At 42.5% G+C, this 23,382-nt stretch overlaps 1 protein-coding gene across 1 annotated transcript in view; it reads right to left on the bottom strand.

Moving 5' to 3' along the window:
• XYLT1 (xylosyltransferase 1) overlaps positions 1–13,267 on the bottom strand; it is a gene marked incomplete at both ends in the record, with an annotated part of 207,026 nt that extends 193,759 nt beyond the window's left edge. The window contains one exon of the mRNA XM_082490446.1: positions 13,040–13,267. Within this exon, the coding sequence (XP_082346572.1) occupies positions 13,040–13,267 (228 nt within the window). The remainder of the gene's footprint in view (positions 1–13,039) is intronic.
• Between the last annotated feature and the right edge of the window lie 10,115 nt (positions 13,268–23,382).

Genomic DNA, 23,382 nt, shown 5'->3' with positions numbered 1-23,382 from the left:
TTGTCAAATAATTCCACCACTGCTAGCAGAAATATGCAGGAACTCAAGCTGTACCTGCCCAGCCCTGTCAATCTCTCCTGTCATGGGAAATCTCCATTCAGAACAGAGATCAGGAACGACAAGTTAAAAGAATGTTGTATATTATTTTGATTTTAAGTTACTACTTAACAGAAATAATCATAAGAGATTTATATCAGTTTTAAGTTTTAAAAAAACAATATTTCTAAAAACCACTTAAAAAGTGTTGCTATCAAATACTTTCTTTAAAAAAAAAATATCATGGAACACTTTAGGACAACAGAACAACCTTTATTTTAAGACTCTTTTCAGTTTAACAACTTAAATGAATATACAAAAGGTACATAAAAAACCCTAACACAATCATATTCATAAGATTATTCTTGCCTTATTTTACACCTGAGTCTGGACTGCAGCTCCTAGTGAAGACAGTCAGTGGCTCTGAAGGTTATTCTCGGTGTACTGTATTACTTGAGCTCTTGCACACCTATGTCTTCATCCTATAGCAAACTTGAGTACACTGAAAAAGGTGACATTTAGTTGGCAAAGGTGTCTCAGAATTAGTCCTTTATAAATAATCTCTCACATATCATGCTTACACAGGACAAACAAGTCTGAACTAACGCTAAATGTGACAATTTTCAAAACTGGCTACTAAAAGAGCACAAACTTGATAAAGTGTTGACTTGCCAAGTCCTAGGCTCATTTAAACTGGATACTGCAAACCAAATATTTCAAAGCAACAGTCAGGCTGGAAAATCCTGGCCAAATCACCTAAATGGGGAAACTCTTGCTTCTATTAATTGGCACAGAGATTCACAAATATTTGATCACTATGGAATATAGGCATGAATGCATGATTCTGTTCACATAAGAATTGCAAAATCTAGCCCTGAATACATTTTACCGTAGTAAACAGGGAGGGAGGGAAACCCAAAACCAATGACCAACTCTCTACTAAGGAGACAATTCAAACTCCTATAGCATCTCCACATCTCTACAAAACTACTATCCTAACCATAGCAACAGATTTAAACATTTGAGGACACATTTTGCTGTCTGCAGGCAGCATAAGACAGCCAAATGCTGCAGAAATGTTTATTTTAAGCAAACAGGAAACAGTATTTCAAACCGGACAACTACACGTTAGGAAAAAAAACGGCTTACTAATGACAGCAAGCAAGGAAAACAAAACCACACCAATTTATTCAAAGCGGAAACGGTGTTCCGTAACAGAGTTACTATTTACCAAGAGTCTAATAAAGACCTGAAGTACTTTCCTCTCCAATTACATTAATCCACCTCCTAAGCAACTGTGCTACCAACACAGTCCCAGTTGAGCTACTGAAGTCAACACCGTAACTCCCAGCAACTTCAAACTAGAGCTTGAACCAGCCTCTGCAACCACTGAGATAACCTCCAGAAATGGGAATGAGTTGTTCAAGAAGGAGGAAGAAGTTAGTACACATGACTATGTTAACACTAACAAGATACAAACATTTACTAACAAACAAAATAAATAGCACCTTGCTTATTGACTACCAAAGGCTTCAAAGCACTAAAGAGGTTTGTTTAGGTGGCAGACTTCAGATCTAAGCCTGGCTAGATCTGGTAACTAAACTGGAAGCACAACCCAGAAGTGGAATCCAGGACAGTATGAAATTCAAGGGCTTCCTTTCACTTATCCCTTCAAAGTGACACACACTCCACAAACAGAAAGCAACTAGAGTATAGTATAGGACTGTTGAACACTTGTTACAAAATTACGGTGACACTTCAAAAGCAACCAAATGCTCCATCAATTGTTGATATGTCCACACTGTCCAAATACAGAGTCCTTGAAGAATCATTTGACCTGTGAGACCCTTATTTTCCTCCGCAATTACATTCGTTCATGGGCCCTTGATATTAGAATTACTCCAAATTTACATCAGTGCAACTAGAAAGAGAAAATCCCCTGAAGGATTTAAACTACAGAATGAAATATCCTATGATAACATTCTGACAGCATGAGATCGTTGTTCAGTTTGACAGAGTGGTGATGGTACTAAAACGGACAAAAATGGAATCATCTTAAATAACTGTGTCAAACTTGTCTGAACTCTAGTAAAGCACTTTTTACTTATATGTTTGGCAGTATAAAGGCAAACAAACCCTATAACCTAGCTTTCACATAAAATACCTTTGGGTTGAATTTCACTGTGTGGAACATGTGTATAAACCCATGGATCCCACAGCAACTGCAGAACCAAAGTCCCAGGCTAGGTGAACCTACCCAAAATGCCAAATAAACCTTGTTCTTTCTCTCTGTCAACTACCTCTCAAAATGAGCACTCGTTATGAGATTCACTTCTGGAAAATTCCTGTGCTCTGAAAGCATAATAAATGCATTTAGATTTATCCAGTTTTTAAATTGGTTGTGCTCCCTGAGGTTCCATAGAGCCTTATAGCTGACCTCTAACTTTCTCTTCTTCCCTATACAGAAACTTTTCCTTCAATTTAAAACCTTAACTCTCCTTCTGCCCGTTTCATGAGGCATTTTGCTGAAGCCCTAAGCAAGGGGACCAAGCATCCCAAAATTCGCGCTCCAGACACCCACTGCAGCTTCACACGAGGGGGTCAGGCAACGGCCAGTGCTGTCTGCTTTTCTTAGATATCCAGGGATAAGAAAAATCAACTTTAAAAGAAACCAAACAGAAGAATACCATATTCTATAACTGAGGCTTGAGGGAGAGGAGGGGAAATCACTGTTTACATTATCTGGAAAATGAGCAGATTTGAGACCATCTTTTTCTAATAAATAGTCATTAATCACTTGCAGTCACTTAACACAGGAGGTCATGCAGTGGCAGCCTGGCTAGTGTAAATGTTTAACACTGAATTAGATGAGAAAGGCTCAGGAAAGTGTCATCGTAGCTACAGCACTACCTGCTAATGGAAACTTTCCTTTGGTTTCAATATTATCAGGGCCTGACCTGGGCTTTTGGGAACAAGATGACATAATCTTGCTATGAAGTCGCGGACACAGCAAATGTCACAGTGCTAACTACAGAAAGCCAGACAGCCATGAGCTTATTACACCATTTTATCACTGTACTGCTGTAAAATACTCTCTCCTACTTTGAGCACATCTCCGTTATTAGAAACACGAACACAGGGATGATGATCAGCCTGTAAGGCGGAAGGCGCGGGAATCTCCAGCTCCCTCCTACGGGGAGCTGTGCAGCACATGGGCACTGCCAGGTACTGGCACATGACACGCCAGAAATACAAACATCCTCATCTGTGTGCACAGAGCTAAAAGAGCAGGATTCAGATGGTTTTACGAGAATATTTCATAATCCTCCTCCTGCCGCCCCCTACTCAGTTAACAGCTCAGTCAGAGCCAACTACAGTTATAATTATCGCCATAATTATTATTTTAATAAGAACCAACAACTTATCAAAATATTACGCTGAAGACTTGCACGTCTTTTCTTGTAAGACTGCCAAAAAGCTAGTTCATTGCTGAGGTACCGCTCCATGTATGCTGCTAGCAGACAGCACCTCCAAGTTTCTATTTATGCAACCGAGTGACTAAACTCAATTCAAGTGAATGCCAAAATGTAAGCAATTTGAGGCAAAGTAGCTGTGCAAAGTATTATTATTCTCCCAGTGTATACACACTAACAGCTTTGTTTACTACATTTACTCCTCTCCCCCTTGTTTGCTTGGGTTTACATACTGTAGGCCAAGTTGCTGAACTTAGATGCCTTAAGGTAGCCGCCTGAACCCATATTTACATATTTAAACATCTGTGTCAGGAATCCGTAAAAAGTTTTAAGTGCATAAGCAAGCCTGTAGGCATCTAAGTCAATATAATTAGGTGCCTAGATTTATCTCTAGCTACCCAAATGTGGACCTCTGCAGGCAACAAGCTGCTATTTTTCATGAGAGTATTTTTTTCTACCAGGTAACATTAACTTGATAACAGATCATTTTTTCTTCATGTGCTTGTTCAAGATGACCCCAATACAGATCTCTTAACACTCCATTTCTACACAGAAGTCCAATTTAAATTTTCATAATCAGCAGACAGACATTTAGCTAGTCATGGCTCCAGGTACACTGCCGGACTGAGGAAAAAGTTCCTCTGTTAAAAAGGTAACTAATGACCATGGCAGCTGTGGAGTTCTTCACCAAGGGTGGCCAGTTGTCATCCCAGTAAGTTTACAGATAGAACATGTGACACAAGGACTCTACTTGCCTCTATGACATGTGGTTGCACGTTTCTGAAGAACCAAAAATTTGCCATGGAAAAGTCATTTTTCAGGTTTGTCTGTTCATCTCCCAAGTAAGGGGCAACAGGCTGGATATAATTTCAGGGAACTCGCTTCGCTTCAGTCAATACAGCCATGACCTCCATTGCTTTTTCTTTCAAAGAAGATGCTTTAACTGAACCGTGTGTCCTCCTGAATCAAAGAGTGCAATTATAAAGAACAAAGCTAACTACAAACAGGCTGAGTTTTAAGAACAAAACCAAAGACCTCTCAGAAATTCAGAGAGCATGAAATCCAAAACTCACCATTAAGAAAAACCAGTGAATAGCATCAACTACGAACAATACTCAGACTCCACCAACATAACTGAACCAAGAAGTACATCTGAAGGGCATGAAAAGGCTGCAGTATAAAGTAAAAATGAGTGCCCATGACTCATTCAACCAAATCCAAGTTAAACTAAAGTTTGCAGTGTCACTCAGCTTTGTAGATTTTTTTTTAAATAAGCATCCCACTTACTCTCTAATAATATAACAGAACAGCAATAGAGCAGTAGCTTGAAGACAAAATATATGTGGGAAGCATTCAAGATCTGACCTCAAAGTGAACCCACACTAGCGTGAAATGTTTTTTAGCTAACTTTTTTTACTAAACTGATATTCATTTATTGTGAAGTTTAATTTCATTACCACAAAAAAAAAAAAAGCAGCCAATTATAGACATGCTATAAATAGTTCATCCCTTGGAGGAATCCTCTCATCATCTCTAAAAATAAGAAGTCACATGATTTAAGTGTCCCGCATTGACCCTTTTGGTACTTCACATAAAAGGATGAACTCTCCAAGGTTACACCACATGTAAGTTTAGGCACCGTTACGTGTTGCTCAGTTTTTATATCCACACAATTAGAAAGCCTGGTCTCTTCACTTCTAGCTCATACCCAAACTCAGTAAAGCATTCAGTCCTGTGTCTGATGTACAGCTCCTCCATAGGAGGCACAGGTCCGTGAGGCACTGAGACCATTTCTACTTCCAAGTGAAACCTGGAAATCTCCTTTACCTGCTTGAAAACAGCTGGACAGCCAATTTATAATACTAGCCTCTTGCCGATTTCTTTCCTGATCCATCCACCCTAATCAGTCCTTCGACTCATCCTATCCTTAGGCTGTATGGTACCAATCACAGAGACATTCCGATTGGTGAGTTGAAATCACTGAAGAAGAGTTTGTGTAAGTCCTGTGCTGAACGGGTCCCTGGTGGTAATGCTGCAAAAGTTACACTCGTGACTCTTGTTAAGTGCTGGCAGCTATACTTGCTATTCAGCCTGTAAGCTCTTCAAGGCAGGGACCTTTCCTCACATGTGTCTGTAAAGCTTCTAGTGCCCAGATGGTGCCATACAAATGAATAATAATTATATTTCCATGTAGACCATTATTGTGCATAATGTAAATTACTTTCACTGATCCAAGAGGAAATCATTTTCTCATTTTGAAATGAAAAGAGAGAGTAAAAATAATGATTACTTCTTTGATGCTATTATTATAACAATAATTACATTTGTGGGTCCAGAATCCTCAGCTGGTCTGTACTGACTTTAATGGAGCTATGCCAACGCATGGCAGCTGACAAGCTGGTCCCAGCCTTTGCTGAAGATCTCAAACTATTTCACAAGGACTGATTACTTCAAACCCACACCACTTCCATGAAAGATTGTAAGTCGAAATTAAGCACACTTTGCAGACTGGGGAATAGAAACGCCAGACCTGGTGTGTGAAGGAATGGATTCCTACAAAGGCATGGCAGGTATCCGAGCAGCACTCCCTCTCACCGGCGCAGAGGAGCAGGCTTTTGCAGAGATTCAGATCTCAAATGAGCTGAATTGCCTTCTGGAGGCACTCATCTCTCTCCATTCATTAGAAGGCCTGAAACTGCCTGAATTTAGCACCCCAGTGTTTGTGAGATTCAGCCCAGGCTTGAGCGCTCAAAAGGGGACAGCTGTAATCACCAGCACCAAATGTGAAAGGGAAAAATAAAGTTGGAACCTGACTGGGCTCAGCTCCTCTGGAGGAAAAAAGCCAAAATGCAATTACCAGACCAAAGAGGAATAAGTCTGGACAGCCCATAACCAAAAACCCCCAAACTACATGTTGCTTTTAGCTACCTGGCTCTTAACATTTTGCTACAGATGTCAAAAGGTTACTGATGGGAGAAAACAGCCAGAACTCGACCTTCCCTGCTCCCACAGAGCATTCTCCCGATCAACGCATACATACTCTGAGACACAGCATCAAAGGCCTACCATTACGTAAAAAAAATGGAGAGGGACTGAGGCTCCCAAGTCTAAAAATCAGACTTGAACACCTGAAAGTGCTACTCCTCATAAACCGCACCAATACAGTTACACATGCCAGCACGCATGCACCCTGTGAGTATCCGTGCAGTGATGCTCCTGCATCTGCCCAAATCAGACAACCTATCAGCCTAAATCAGAAGAAATAATACAGGACATTGTATCCCATTTAAAGAGTCACTGGAAAAGCTCCAGTGAAGTGCCAGACCTAATTTTAACACTGTAAAGAAAAATCAGGAAGTATTTGATTAAAATTAATCCTTGAGGTTATATAATTTGACTGTTCCTACAAATTAAGTTGACTTCATGCTTTCATTGTACTCCTCTCCCTTCACCAAGCACTAATAAGATGCTGTATCACATATGGACTTTCAATACTGAAGGGAAAAAATATTTTGAAAAATATTTCTCAATACAGCCGAGACATGTGGTAGGTAATGAGGGCCTTTTACACCAAAAAGTACCCATTTTGCAATAGCTGACAAGTAAATGGGATTTGTATGTCTCCTGTACAACAGCTGGTCTTCTCTTGCTAAAAAATGAACACACTTCTATTTCAAAAGGAACATCTGCAAAATCCCAACATACATTAAAGAATAAAAAAAACACCACAACAAAAATACACCGGTGGCCTGAAAAAGACTTCTGATGGCATAACCAATTAACACAGATTCATTTCATATAATACCTTCCCACATCACCACAAAAAAGATGCTTAATGAGGTAACTGCTGCAGGAGTCCATCAATCTAATCTGGTTCTAATATTCTCCTTAAATAATGCATACATTAGTTCTCTGTTACTGAAGAGATTCGTTTGTTTTATTAACGTGTGCTTTGTTAAGTGCTAAGACTTTGTAAAAATCGTTATGCAGCTTCTAGCTGCAGATGTATTGTCTCCCCTCTTTCCCATTACAAAATGATTAGTTGTCTCCATTCTCCTTTTCAATTGTTATTAAAGCTGTACCACAGTGTGATTAAGCTCCTGTTAACAAGCAAAACTGTACTTAATGGTCAAGTCAGTACTATGGACCCATTCTCTAAGAAATATATCATTTTTGGCCACATAATAGCTCGATGTCATTAATTTTACTCCCAACCTAAGGTAATTTAACCAAGCTGCTTCACTGAGATCAGCAGGTGTACTAAAACGAGTGAGGACCCAGTTTCCAGAGCTTGATTCACACTGGACTGAAGCTTAACATGTAAACGATTAGCTTACATTAAGCTCCTTTGCACCTTTCAGGTCAGGAATTTTTTCTGAAGACCTTTTTTCCTCTCATTTCTTGTGTTCAGAGCTGAAATTACTAAGGCCACATGTCTACATCAACAAGCTACTTAGAGGGGAAGATGTTTAAATAGGTACCATCTGGTTGTGTCATAATATACTGAACCTATACATTCACCAATTTAAGCAAAAAGCATAAATTAGGGGTGAAATAATTCTTTTTTTTTTTTTTCCCTTGAAGTCTCTTTTTGTTTTCTGGAGCTTAACAAATTATTTTATGCTTAAGCACAACTTTGTAGACTGAACTCCCAGCAACTACAGTGAGTCTTCCAGCAGAAGCCCAGTTCCTTGCCCAAGACGGGAGCTCTGTCCTTTGATGCCCACCTTACTACCACCCAGTGCAAAGCCACACTTTAATGCAGGGGCTATACTGGAATCTGTGCACGGTGCAGAAACTCATTTGTTGAGTACCTCCCACATGGACAACGCCCTGATGCTCGGCAAAGGGTAGGTCCAGGCTGCGTGTTTGTTTCTGGCAAAACAGCACTGGGAATCCACCTGCAGAATCTAAACATCACAGGAGAAAATACTCTTCAAAAGAAAACTCTCTTGTTTCCAAACCTGAAAAAACCACCAAGCTTCCGCTTGACACACAAGATGAATTCTGCACTATTTTTACTTTGGGGAAGCGTTTGGAAAAAGCAGGGGGAAATATTTGATGGATGGACTTCAGAGAAAGTGGAGTAAAATTTCCTGGGTTTTCTTTCCTGTATGATTCCCCTAGTTTTCTCCAGCATAACAGAGTCGCTGCTACTTTGCATTGTTACAACAACTGATCACAGTTTTTCTAACTGTTTGCGTTGAGTAGAGTAGCAGCTGGATGCCTTCCCTAGTTTCAGTAACCAATAGGTATTACAGAGTTTAGGCACACATTTATAATAACTTCTGGCTTCTTGCATCTTTAACCTGGTGGAGCTCAGCATGCATCACATAAGTGAGCCAGGAGGAACAAGCAAGAAGAAACATAACCTACTCGAGTGCATTCAGCTGACCATCCTGCACAGGAGCGGTGGAACCAGCTTCACTCTCCACCTTCCCAGGAGAAGAAGAAATACCACATTTCCCACTACAGAAATTAAAATAAGGAGGAGAGGCACTAGTGATCCTCAGGACTGTCCTCCCTAGCTTAACTTTTGCTTGGAGTTAAAACAGATAATCCTCACTGTCTCCAAACACACAACACTTTCTTTTCATTTTACAGTTCTCAACATCTCGAGCTATCTATAGTTATGTTGGGTTCCTTTGACAGCCTCATGCTGAAAGAAACACACCACTTCTTTAAAATGAATACACAAAATTTCAGACTAAAGAAACGCTTTGATTCCACACCAGCAGGCAAGAGCTATATTTCACTTAGCTGACACAGTAACAATACACTGGCATTTTTGCTTTATGGTAAAACAGGCAGTAATGAAAACCCAACAGTGCCACGGGGCACAAAGGAGCATTACGTACCCACAGCCGTTGCCTTCAACGCCTAATGCCAAGGCAGAGGCCACAGCTGGGTAACGTGAGCACATCACTCCGACGCACAACTGCCTCTCAGTGCAACACTGGGCATGAGCTAAGACCACAGCAGATGCTTTGCTGTCACATCCCTCTAATCACCAGCAGCCCTGAAGCAGGGATTTGCATTCCTTCTTCTTCCCTTTGGGCTCCAAACACACAATAAGCCCCTTCCACCATCGCTAGCAGGCAGAATGCTTATGGTGTTTTCGCAAAAAAGCTGTTGCATACTTCCCAAAGATAAAGACCTTTACATAAAAATCAACCTATTCTCAGAAGGTTGCTTAATTCTTGCTTGCTTTCGATGCTTGAGTTCTGCTGAATGAATAAAGCTTGTGTAAAGGGTGCTGAACAGCTGCAGAAATCTTACACATTGCAAGCAGCCACTGAAGTCACCACTACCGATCTAATTCATACTCCTTTAAAGATATCTATAACCTGGTTTAATTAAACGTGGAACAACTGCAGGAAACTGGTTATGAGTAATGAAAGCTCCAGATGTAGCTGGCCAGGGGATCTAGCACAGTAGATGTTTTCAGTTGCAAAATAGCTCAATTCAAAATTGTTTTTTCCTGCCAAGTTGGCAATTCACATTCGATTATGCACAGGTACAGTGGCAACATTTTTTACTACGGTACGATGTAATTTCATTTTCCAAATGAAATTGCTTATTACACATATCTGACAGCATTTAATAAAAGTCTAAATATTTCTTAAACACCTGGTTCAAAGGACTGCATTTCTTTTCCCACAGACACAAATTATCAGATCCTCACACTACTTATGTCCGGTTCAGTAAAGTAAAATATGTACCACCATTTTAGTCTTGTGCATGGGTCAGAGGCAAAGAAAAAACAAGATAAATAAAAACACTGTAACTTCAGATAGCAAGTTTAGACACAGGTTTGAGAAGCGCTATCTTCTGCAAAATGTCCAAAATCTGGTTTGTAGAACATTATTTAGTATAAAGACTCTTGCACTTACCAGGGCATCCATGTGTTAAAGGCTCTCTTCCGAGTGAAAAAGGGCAATCGGGTACTACATCACAGACAAATATCTAGTAGCCTTTTGAGAAAATACTTCCCAAAGATGTATTAAACACACCACTCCATTAACAGACCAAAGACACATTACAATTAATATTCTTTTTTGGTTAAAATCCAGGACTGAGAAATCTTTGAAAAATCATTGCAGGGTCTCTCAGACACACTTAAACCAAAATCATCTGGATATAATGGGACTACTGTATTCGCACCAGCCACCTTCTCCAACTGTTGCAAAACAATCTGACATACACAAACTATGGGAAACTTGGATTGAGAAGGATAACAACATCGCTCGGGCATTACATAAGTTGTATTGTAATGTGGAAACAAAGCAATGTAAAAAAAACTTTCACACCAATTCTGTATCATGTCATTCCATTAAACAGAGATTTTCCTCATGAATTGATTCTGAAATGAAAACTGGGCCTGCCTCTGAGACAGGCAACATAGGTAGGGTTAGATAAATCAACATTTGCATGTCAGGAGTGCCTGGGAACTTCACCTACCAATTTAAGCAAGCAGTCAGGTTGTTAAGGCAGAAATCTGCACAAATCCAATTTCTGTATCGCTTTTCCACCAAGCACACATTTTAATCAATACACAGATGCTTAAGTGTGGGGTTTTGTATTCTGACAAACTAATTTTAAGGATGGCAGCTACTTCCCAGCGTGTAGGTTAAGCAAAGCCACAAGTACCATAAAGTCATCTTGAAGAACTATTGCCAAATCACCTCTTGACAAAGCACACTGTCGCTTGTTTTGAGCATTGTGGGGCTTTTTAATACCAATATCAGACATTGTGGGACAGCCCAGTGTGATCCATAGTAGTCATTTAGATAACGAGGGGAAAATAGGTACACTCAGCACGTGTTTTAAACATATTTTCTATTCGAAACCCCAGTGCTCCATCTTTAGGTCTTTGATTAAATCTGTATGCACAAAGGCATGATTCATTACTGCCAGCATCAAAATAATCATATTCTACGTCCATGTGTCACCAGCAGGGAAACTATTAGCTCTCGGCCCCAAACTCAGCATTTGTTCCAACGCATCAGGCACAAACAGGACGCTGTGCCAGGACATTTGTAGGACAACTGCTAACGGTACTTGTTCTGACACTGTCCCAGAGCCCACAGAAGAGGATTATTTCCTAGAAAGCCTGATGCGCAGGGCAGCAGGGCCGGAACCCTGGCCACAGCCTACCTCCTCCCAGCCCCCTGTCTGCCCGGGTACCAGCACCCCCCAACCTTAAATAACCCACGTTGGGGAGGCCAAGAAGTAAAAAAGCTAGAGAATAATTAAAGACAAAAGAATAAGAGACTACACAGATAGGACAAGAGGCAGAGGGCAAAGTACTGGAGGAAAAACAGTGGAGCCTGAATAGTTACATTTATGAAGCCAGCAAGTACCAAGATAAGATTACATGTAGAGACAAAAATTGAACTCAATAAGCAAGAATTGAACTCAATAAGCAAGAACAAGCAAGTTTTCACATCTAGAAAGCACAGCAGGATGTGCACGCCCGCCATAGGTACGTACTACCTTTCAGACAAGTTGTCCCAGATGTTAGTGACAGATGCTCGGGGCACAGTTCTCTGCAACCTTTCTGTGGCCAAAACACCCACAAGTCATTTATGTGGGTAAGTCATCTCCCAGTCCCAAGCTCTTGCTTTCTCTCTCACGATGTAAACAGAATACAGAAACAGACAAAAATATGCATGCATACTTTAAGAGGCAACACTTATTTAACATAAACCTACTGCTAAAATAATTAAATTAAAACCAAAGGAAGCTTCTCCAGAGCTGACGAATACTACATACCGGTGGTACGTACCAACACGTATTTCTGAGGTTTACACTAATTGACCAAGAATATTTTTAAATTTGCCTATTAGAAAATTCAGAAACGCAAATGGCAATAGGGCCAGCTTCCTAACTCCCTGCGGATCCAGGCCCGAGTCAGTTAAACGAAAACTACGGAGTTTGCAAAAGCAAATAAGAATAGGGTGAGAGGGCACAGTTTCAGTATCCTTGAGTTTTTAGCGGTTAATAAAATGATTGAATTAGATTTCATTGCCTGTCACCTACTGGGCTCGATAGAGCTGTGCAATAGAAGAATAGCGCCTGTGCGGTTTTCAGGTGGAAAAAATAAAGTAGCAGTACAATAAACCCTCAGGACCGTACCGGGCAGGCGGCTCTCCGCAAAGTTCGGGGATGCTGAAACGGCCGCTGCGGGGGCAGTCGGTGCCGAAGGAGCACCGGGGAGAGGACGCATCCCCTCTCGCGGCGCTGCAGCCGCGGCCCCCGGGGCTCCCGCCGCACGGCCCCCCGCCGCTGCCCGTGCCGGGGGCGCGGGGAGCCCACGCGGCGGGACCGGGTCCGGACCCGCATCGCGGCACCTGCGCGGCGGCAGCGGGAGGCGCCCACGCGGGGTGGGGGGACACGAGCCCCGGGCGACCGCGCCTCGCTCGCCCCAACTTCTCCGCGCCTCCCGGGCGGCACCCTCCGTAGAGCAGCGCCGTGAGGAAGGGGCGCAGCCGCTCCCCCTCCCGCCGCCGCCCCTCGCCCGCGCCTACCATCGCCTTGCCGTGCGGGGCGGCGGGTCCGCGGCGCTGCGGGTGCGCCCGTTGGTCTCCGCCGCGGTCTCGCTTCTCGCGGCCGGCACCGCCGCGCTGCTCCTCGCCGGCGTCGAGGGAGGTGAAATTCCAGACGAGGAGGGTCTGCAGGAGCAGCACGGTGAGCGCCGCCACCAGCGCCGAGCGGGAGTGCCGTGCCAGCCGCCGGGCGCACGGAGCGGCCACCATCTTCGCTGCTGCTGCTGCTGCTGCCGCGCTCCCGAGAGCCGCCGCATCCGCCGCGGCACGGAGTTTTCAGCCGGGCAGAGCCAGACGTCAGCAGGAGGAGGGCGGAGGTGGGGAAGGAAGGAGGGAGGAAGGGAGGGAAGGAAGGAGGGAGGGCGGAGGAGGTGTGCGCGGGGATGGGGGAAGCCGGCGGGGAGCCCTGGCGGCGCGGCAGCCCGCGGCCGGGCCAGCCCGGGGGCGAGGGGTGGGGTTGGTGGAGGAAGAGGAAGGAGGAGGAGCGGCAGCGGGGGCTGCTGCTAGTACTGCTACTGCTGCTGGTGGTGGTGGTGGTGGTGGTGGCGGGCGAGCCCCGGCCCTGCGTGAGGGGAAGGGGCAGGGCCGGGGCGTCTCCCGCTCATCACGACGGGCGGGAGAGGGGAGAGGGGCGGCCGGCGCCGGGGCGGGCGGCGACTGCCATCTTCTGAGGAAAAGCTGCCGCGCGCCGGCGGGCGGCAACCGGGCGTGAGGCGACGGGCGCGAGGCGGCAGGTGCCGCCTCGCGCCCGTCGCCTCACGCCCGGTTGCCGCCTTTTTCTGTTCAACCGGGAGACGAGTCCCCTGTGAAGGTGAATTGGCCCCTTTTACAATTATTATTTTATTTTTTTTAACTGACTTGGGGCCAATTCTCGCTGAACTGACCGGCGGCCGTTTCAGATGGGGCTATTTCACGTGCTGGTGGCGTTAAATATGGCCGCAAGACAAAAAAAAAAAAAAAAACAAAAAAAAAAAAAAAACCACCAAAAAAAAAAAAACAAACCAGCAGGGTGGCTCGCACGCCTTCATGAAAGAAAATTTTGGCAGTAAATCGACAGACTTCCACCGTTAATCAACAACTGCCGCGTACAGGCATTGATTTCTCTGCCACGTAGATATTGATACAACTTTACTTTTGAAAGGCCGTTACTGGCAGCTCCGCTCAAAGCGAACCTGAGTGCGACATTGGGTCTGTGGGGCCTTCAGTCCGCGTGGGCCCTGCCAAGGGCTGGGTGGTAGAGTGCAGCGTGGGTACACCTTTGAAGACACTATTTCCCCCCTCCCCCCATCTGACAAATAGTCGTCCCCAGGTACGATTCTGCCACAAATGCACACAAACCATTTCATGGGCAAAAAATGGTGCAAATCCTCCACATTTTTTTTGTTGTTGTTGTTGTTTTTTAAGCAAAGGGGTTGCTGACAGTGTCTGGCCTCAGTGGAGTGAGAGCGAGAGTGAGGTGCAACACTCCCACAGCCCTGCGAGGTTTGCAAGTACCTGGTGTAGGTGTGAGGTAACTGTAATTAAATGCCTAGTTTCTAAAAAAGTGTACGTAATGGATGGCTTCAGTTGCCTTTTTCTCCCATACTGGTATTGGCTTTCTAATCTGAAAGATCTCATTATCTGATGATAGTAGTGAAGTAGAAGTTTTTTAATCTGCCTGCACGGTGCCTCTTTTTGTAACCCTAATTCCACTTTACAAACCAAATCCAAAGGTGAAAAATAATATCTTCTGATAAGGACAGTTGCTTTTTCTAAATGACTGCCAAGTAGGATTTGCACAGACCAGCAGGATTTTGTTTGCATTGAAAGTGCTTTAGATTCTGATCTGAAGAATAATGAAACAAGTAGTAAGATTCAGAGGCATCCTTTATTAAGGGAATATTCCTCATGATCCAGTGAGACTACAAATAAAATTTCACAGGATCTATCTTTTGTTGCAGTGTTACAAAAGCAGATGAAGGATGCGGCAGGTTAGTGGTAAGAAGCATTGTGCAAGTATTTAGCTTTACAGAGGTGTGCATGATGGACAAATAGGCTTTCTAATATTAAAATGAATTTTTAGTAATAACCTCGTGATCTGATGGAAGAATCAGGTTTAGGAATAAATCTGTTGTTCCTATCACATGAATATCCCACAAGTCTCCTGTGGGAGACTGTATCCTCAGAAAAAACAAACAAGGTGGTGGTATTCTATACGTGATGGTTCTCGGGCTCTTTGGTCCTGTACTGTCCTCTGAGGCTGTTGGATACTCACTTCATAGCAACTCTACCCTGATGTAAAAATGACGACTCCTCATGTATAGAGTAGTGAGGTCTGAATCAGGCCCAAATATATACATGCAGTTTCAAACAGGGCTGCAGTCAGCATATCACTGACTTCAAGGTTAGTGATATTAGTTAGGAGAGGTTAAAATACATCATTAGTAACTTCCAGGAAAGTCAGCACAGAAAGGCTTCTTTCTGTGCGAAGCCTGAGCATCGTCTAGCTGACCTTCAGTTCATGCAATGGGACAGTGTCCATTTTTGCCATCTGTGGTGATGGCGAACTGCTCTTTATGGGCAGAGAGCCCATGATAACAAATTTTGACAGTGCCAGGCTTCCGTACCAGTTGCACATGCATCAGATTTGCTGGTCACACAGTACAGTGAAGTGAGCTGTTTGAATAAAAAAAAAAAAAAAACCAAAAAAGATTCAAAGTGTTCTTGAACATTCTAATAGGAGTCCAGACAGCTCAGGAAGGTGATGGAAAATTTTTATTCCAAATCATCAAATAATTGAGCTTTATAAATACACTCAAGAAAATCTGCTGACAAATACCAGATAAAAGTCTCTTTCACTTGGGATTAAGTGCTTTCCTTTTTAAAAGGAAGTTGTGGTCTTAGCATGTGGTTGCCCCATGCAGCCTTCCCTTGGGCTTTTAGAGGGCAGGAGGTGCTCAAGGAGCCAGAAAAAAAATCAGACTTTGAACAGGCCAAATCACTAACAGCTCTGAAGAGCCACAGACCTCAGGGCCTGATTCTGATCCTGTGTACTTCATCGTGAAATGGGAGACACATTCGAACAGATGCCCTAAAACAGCTAAAAGCAGCATTTAAGATAGGCAATGTTTTAGCACAAGGCAACACTGCTCTCTATAAAAGGAGCACAGCAGTAATTATGACCAACTTGTGATCCATGTTTCTTAAATTTTTTATGACCTATTGGAAAATTTCCTCCAGATTTTCAGGGGCAATTTTTATACTGGAAAATGTCTGTGGATTTTCCTAATCTCTGTATATAATTTCTGTGACTGATAAAGCAGTGAGGAACGACAGTGCATGCTCAGTCTCACGGGTGTCTTACTGAAAGCATGTCTGGAGAGAAGATTTGTATCCAAACCACAATAATTTATAGGCCATAAAGATCTGAGTCTTCAGTATAAAGTCATCCCTGCATATGGGTGGGAGCCTCGGGAGGAGACACTTCTGCACTGAGTGAAAAAGCGGAGTGGGGAGAGGAGCAGGCTTCCTCTCTGACAACATCCTCCTTTCCCTGTAATTATAGAAATTATGTAAAATCTGGAAAGGAGGGTACAGTATGTATGGCATTCATTTTTAAAACTGTGCTATGACCAATGATTGCTAACTGCTCAAAACATCCTTCTTCTGTTGCTAATGAAAAAAGCCAAATAGAGGTAAGATGCAGGATAATTTAATTAGTTATTTTCTTCCTGTGCTGATTCAAACTGGAAAGTAAAAGGCGTAAGGCTGAGCTGCTTGAGAATTTGAAGATTAAAAAATAATCACAAAACCCGAAAAACGTAACTGTACGAATTCTAAGAACAAACAGATCAGAAATTATATAACAGTTAAAATCATAAAGACGACTTTTTTTATTATCACATTCATTAATAATGACAGCTTGAGTGAGCTATGCTGCATCAGAAAATATTTAGTCTAGCTACATGGAGCACATTTGAGAGAGTTACCACTTTGAAAATTCCTGATATTGCCCATGTTGTGTGAGACTATTAGTATTCAGAATAAAGTATATAAGAGAAAAAACAGATTTGATTCTTAATAGACAAGTATTATCATGGTTGCACTTAACTGTCAAAGAGATGGTGTTTTAAGCAAGGATAACTAACATAATTCGGCTAATTGGCTCTAAAATCCTCAAAGATAATTGGCTTAAATATTTTTACCTCTGCATAGGTATGTAAATTCAGCCTGGGTGTGTTTGAGAGGAGGTGGGTATCAATCTTGGCTACTTAGAATGAGCTAAAAAAAGAACCACATTCTGTTCCAGTAAAAATTTTACTCTTTTACTACTTTGCTAGATTTACCTATCCTGTTACAAAAATACACTTCCTCCTCCTTACAGTGTACACATAGTCTAAAATTGAATCAAGTAACAAGACTTTGCACAAAGAAATAAGTTGAAAGCAATGTTAATAAGCAATATCCTTTTCTCTACTTTGAAGAGCTTATGGTCCATCTGGTGAACAAACACTACAAGCTTATCTGAACTCCAACTCACAGGCTGACTCATAGGCGGTTTAGAAGCACATTCTGTAATGAGTGAGATACTAAGTTATTTCAGAGTGAAGATTTGCATTTTTCTTAAAAACAGTCATGTCCCTATCACATCAAAATTTAGATTTCAGATATATGTTATCAGGGTGAAGGGGGAAAAGACATATCTGGAAATGAACTGATTTGTCTAAGGATAGGTATTCTCAGATGTGCTCAATCTTAAAAAAAAAATCTGTGAAGAATCCAGAACAATTAGCAAATTTGTGTACATTCCTATGATTTAAAAAAATCATAACACCTAAGGAATGCACCTTAGGAATAGAAAAGACTGAAAATGGGCCACAAGCATGAGCAGTGTTTAACAAGTAATCTGCAGTAGTGGTAGAGGTATCTTCCTGAGGTTTGGGCTTCTCCCCTGAAGTGGCGATTTTTTTTTTCTTCTATCACTAGCAGGAACAACATACCACCCCTAATCATTTTAGTGAAGCATTGTGCATTATGAAGGACTTATACCTTTTCCTCAGGAGGCTGGCAGTCTTACTGGTCTATGTGTCAAATCTGAAAGAGCAAAACAGGGTAGGGAGTTACTACCTGAGAGGCTAATAAAAATTTCACCATCTCAGACTCCAATTTAGTGTCTGCTCTCCAACAAGTTCCAAACTCATTGCTTTTTGTTTTTAAACAGTGGCATATTGCTATACTTTAAAGGTAGGGGAAATGTGTCTTGATTTTTTTGGAACCACAGCACCATCATTAACTTACTCTATGTTCTCCAATTCAGTCATTTTCTGGTTTTCATGTACATTCTTCACCAGTCAGGTATACCATTCCACGAATACTCACTATTCCATCTCTGCTTTTCATAAATAAACAAAACCCTAAGATCCCTTGCTATGTACTCATCTTACATCTAGCTACTCTCCAAGTGATTTGTAAAAGCCAGATTCGCTCTTAGCATGCATTGGCACAACTGAAGTCAATGGAGATGTGACCATTGTGCGCAAGAAATGCCTTTGGTTCTGGTGGTTTTGTAAAACTTGAGATTCCAGCAAGCCCTTCTTAATCTGCTCTTGCTCCATTTTGGCACTTAATAGTTTGCAAATGCAAACTCTGGCATCAGTGTATATGCAAAAGCCAAATTTTTAACACCAACATTTAATTCTGGTAACAGTATCTATAAACTAGCAACATAAATAATCCTTATTTTTCACTTCTGGGTCAGTAGAGTCAAAGACAATAACTGCAGGTACTTTCCTATGTTCAATTTATATAAAATACATAATACTTATATGGAATATATATTACTTCTTCCTTCTGAGAGATAAATTTAGTTCAGGACCTCGGCATATGCTCCACTTCAGGAAGTGAAGGAAAATGGAAGAATTATTCCGTTCACCATCACATTACAGCATTCTTTTTTCTTTAAAATCTCTGAGCATATATAACCTTTTACTACCAATGAGGTGAAATGTCATGTATATGTACTTTATATACAGCCCTCAGTGTTGTGACAGCTTTTTCTTTCAGCCAGTGGTCGAGGATAATCACGGAAGGATTACCCATCTGTTCATGCCATGTGGCATTCTGTCTTCGGTAAGGAGATATCGCAGTTCACAGCTTCCTGCAGTTCTTTTTTTCTGATGTTCTCTCATTAACTAAAAATTGTATTATTATCTTTCTGAGTTACTAAGTTGGAAAGTCTGGAAGACTCATGAAGGTGACCTACTTTGGATTATCTAAGTTAGAACCAGCCACTGACTGTTGCAAATAGCACTTTGTTTAGATGCAGAAGGAACTGGTTTCTTTGGCTTCAGCTTTCACTCTTGGTTTTTCTTTTTTCTGTCTTCCCACTTGGTGGGAAAAGGCAGGTGGTACCCAAAAAAGGAAAATCAAAGGGGAGGAGAAGAAAAAAAAGTATTTCTTCAGGAAAAATGACACCAGAGATTGTGTTTGCATGATTAGTCAGTTTTTCAAAACACCAACAGTGAAGGGTTTAGACTGCATTTATTACAAAGACATAATGGAAAAATGTATGTAGAGATGTTTTCTAGTAGTCACCAGCAACATTTTCCATGTGTCTAAACTTTTCTTTGAGACATCACTATCATTTGTTGCAGAAATAATAATTAGAAAGGAAACAAGCTTTTTAAAAGGAGATTCCAATACTCTCTCATTTTGCCTACCACTGAAAAAGACAGTATTTTAAAGACAAATAAGTTTCATTCTTAAGGTTCTGATACAATACAAGTTCATCTGCATGAAAGCTTGCTGTAAAAATACCTGATAAAATAGCATGGCATTCATCATAAACAGGGCCATTTTGTGGTAATTGATTTAATACAACTTTTATGTCAGGGAACGTTGTTTATGATATTATGTCAAACCCAGTATTGGCAGCTTCAACAGCTCACTTGCCTGCCACTGATGCACTCGTGTCCCTTGACCACACTGGGTAGTCCCACAGAAAACAGTGTGCTGGGTGGAGCTAGTACTATATGCCCATGTGTGACAGTGAAATTTTGCTGGACTTCTGCATAAATTTTCCAAACCTTGGGACCAATTTGCCTGGGCATGGCAGGAGGAAAGCGTGAATGTGCTGTTTCCCCCTGGGAGAGAGGAACAGAACAGGTAGCCTGCGTAGCCTGCTGCAGTTCTGGCAGCCAAGTTAGTAAAGAAGCATTTCAGCTTACCTCTGAAATTGGTCTGTCAACACCACAGGCTTATGAAGGGTGTTATAAACCAAAGACAATTATACAAATTTAAGGAAACAAGCTTGATAACTATCATTAATCTTGCTGCATTCAGATAGGCATTAACAAAAGTGGGTGCAAAAACCTGCTTGGCTATAATTCGCACACTGCAAGAAAAGGAAGTATTCAGACAAGATATTTGATGTGCCTTAAAAGAAATACAGTTTTTGGAGGAGTAAGGTAAGTCTATGTACAGCAAAGATGACTGTGTTGTACACTATACGATTTCTTCTTTTAATAGCTTTTGAATTCATAGAACTGGTAACACATTGTAAACACTTGTTGTTGAACATGAATCAGGGAAGATTTTGGTAAAGGTGATACTTCCTTTACAGTCTTTGAGAAGGACTCTCATTTTTAAGGGTTCTAGCACCAAACTTATCTATGCCCCAGATCTTCCATCACAATGAAAAGAACTCCATAAATAGGACCAAAAGATGGAAGATTCATTGAGAATCTAGCAAACATACTCCTCCAGAGAACAAGTTCCCATCTTTGCAAGACAAGAAGGCAGGTTCTTGAAGCCCTATTGCAACTGAGGAGCCAGAGGAAAATATTCCTGAGCTAGCTAAATAACAGCAGTTTTGCAGTAGGAGACGGCAAAAGTATCTTGAAATAATCTACATCTGTATGGTTTTGCCCTCATAAAGATTTCTGTTTTGATGAACTTAAGGACTGGGAGGAAAAAGAGCTCGTAAACCAATCTGTCCGCATCAGTAGCATCATACAAAACATACCAGCTGCCTGTGATTTCCAGAGCCGTGCTGCTGACCATGCCTAAGCAGTGCCTACTAAGTGGTGACCACTTGCACACACATGTAATCAGTGGTTTGTTTGCTGGTTTGCATGCCTGCAGCTGCACAAATTATGTACGTGTGGAGATAGCTGAGTTACACCACAGTACAGCACATACTGTTGTAACCACCTTTAAGGAAAAGGTGTGGTTTGGTGCCCATCATCATGGCTCCACCAGTTTTGAAAACTGATACTTATCTCATGCAAGAGCACTATAGACGTGGTGATTCTTCAGCACGGGACTGCTGGAGGTGGTGGCTTGCTTGCTCTCTGTGGTCTCACTGAGGGAAATTATACACGAGGTACTAAGTCCTGCTGCTTCTACTTCCTTCAGGTCTGCCTGGTAAGATGGAGATACTTATATGACTGCAGTTCTACCTTTTGGATAGCACAGGTTCTTGCCATGACAACTCAGCACTGAAATTACTGGTTCCTTCCACCCATTTTATTATTAAGTTGTGGGTATGCTGCATGTCTGACAACTTGTTTCCCTGGAGAACATTCAGCAGAAAGGCAAAGAGGTGTTTGCCACGAAGGATAACTGTTCTCGCAGTGACATGGTGTGCAGGAGACATCCACTTTTCATGTAAGAACTCAAATAGCACACTCCCCCCAAACCCACCATAGTTGTGTACTGCATGTGCTGTATTGCAGAATTACTCGAATATCTAAATGTTTACCTGTGCAAAATTCAGGCATGTGCACGTATAAGCATTTTGAATAGACAAATAGATGCCATGGGTAAACAACCTTACCTCACAGAATACAGATTAGGGGTTGGAACTTAAATTACAATAGTTTGCCCCAGCAGTGACATTAGTAAGTGTTACCTCTCTTATAAAGGCAGAGAAGATTTAGAAAAGAGACCAAGTATTATTCAGTGAAAGGGAAAATCATGGAATCACGGAAACTTCAGAGTTGGAATTGGAAGGGACCTCTAGAGATCATCTAGTCCAACTCCCCTGCCAAAGCAGGATCGCCCGGAGCACATTACTCAGGACTGCATCCAGGCGGGTCTTGAAAATCTCCAGGGAAGGGGACTCCACAACCTCCCTGGGCAGCCTCTGCCAGTGCTCTGTCACCCTCACCGTAAAGAAGTTTTCCTGTGTATTTGAACGGAACTTCCTATGTTCCAACTTGTGCCCATTGCCCCTCGTCCCATCACTGGGAACCACTGAAAAGAGCCTGGCTCCATCCTCCTTCAACCCACCCTTTAGATACTTGTATGCCACAATAAGGTCTCCCCTCAGCCTTCTCTTCTCCAGGCTAAAGAGTCCCAGCTCTCTCAGCCTTTCCTCATAAGGGAGATGCTTCAATCCTTCAATCATCTCAGTTTCCCTACGCTGGATGCGCTCCAGCAGTTCCCTGTCCCTCTTGAACTGGGGAGCCCAAAACTGGACACAGTATTCCAGTTGTGGCCTCACCAGTGCAGAGTAGAGGGGGAGAATGACCTCCCCTCGACCTACTGGCCACACTCTTCCCTATGCAGCCCAGGATTCCATTGGCCTTTTTGGCGACAAGGGCACATTGCTGGGCCATGGATAATTTAGTCTACCAGGACCCCCAGATCCTTCTCCTCAGAGCTACTTCCCAGAAGATCCGCCCCTAACCTATACTGGTGCCTAGCATTCTTCCTCCCCAGGTGCAGGACCTTGCACTTGCTTTTGTTGAACCTCATTAGGTTCTTCTCTGCCCAGCTCTCCAGCCTGTCCAGGTCACACCGGATGGCAGCACGGCCCTCTGGGGTGTCAGCCACCCCACCCAGTTTGGTATCATCAGTGAACTTGCTGAGGATACACTCTGTCCCCTCATCCAGGTCATTAATAAATATATTGAACAAAATTGGAATGAGCATTGACCCCTGGGGGACACCACTGGTTACAGGCCTCCAACTAGACTCTGTGCCGCTGATCACAACCCTCTGAGTTCTGTCCCGCAGCCAACTCTCAATCCACCTCACTGTCACCTCATCTAGCCCATACTTCCTCAGCTTCCTAATGAGGATGTTATGGGAGACAGTGTCAAAAGCCTTGCTAAAGTCAAGGTAGATGACATCTACGACTCTCCCCTCATCCAGCCAACCAGTTATAACATCATAGAAGGCTATCAGATTGGTCAAGCACGATCTACCCTTGGTAAATCCATGTTGACCACTTCCAATAACTTCCTGTTCTTCAACATGTTTGGAGATGGCATCCAGAATGAGTCGCTCCATTACCTTCCCAGGGACAGAAATGAGACTAACCGGTCTGTAGTTCCCTGGGT

This window comes from Vanellus vanellus (genome assembly GCF_965231255.1).
Source record: "Vanellus vanellus genome assembly, chromosome: 14".
NCBI lineage: Eukaryota > Metazoa > Chordata > Aves > Charadriiformes > Charadriidae > Vanellus > Vanellus vanellus.
This window is presented reverse-complemented; position numbering and strand designations above follow the sequence as displayed.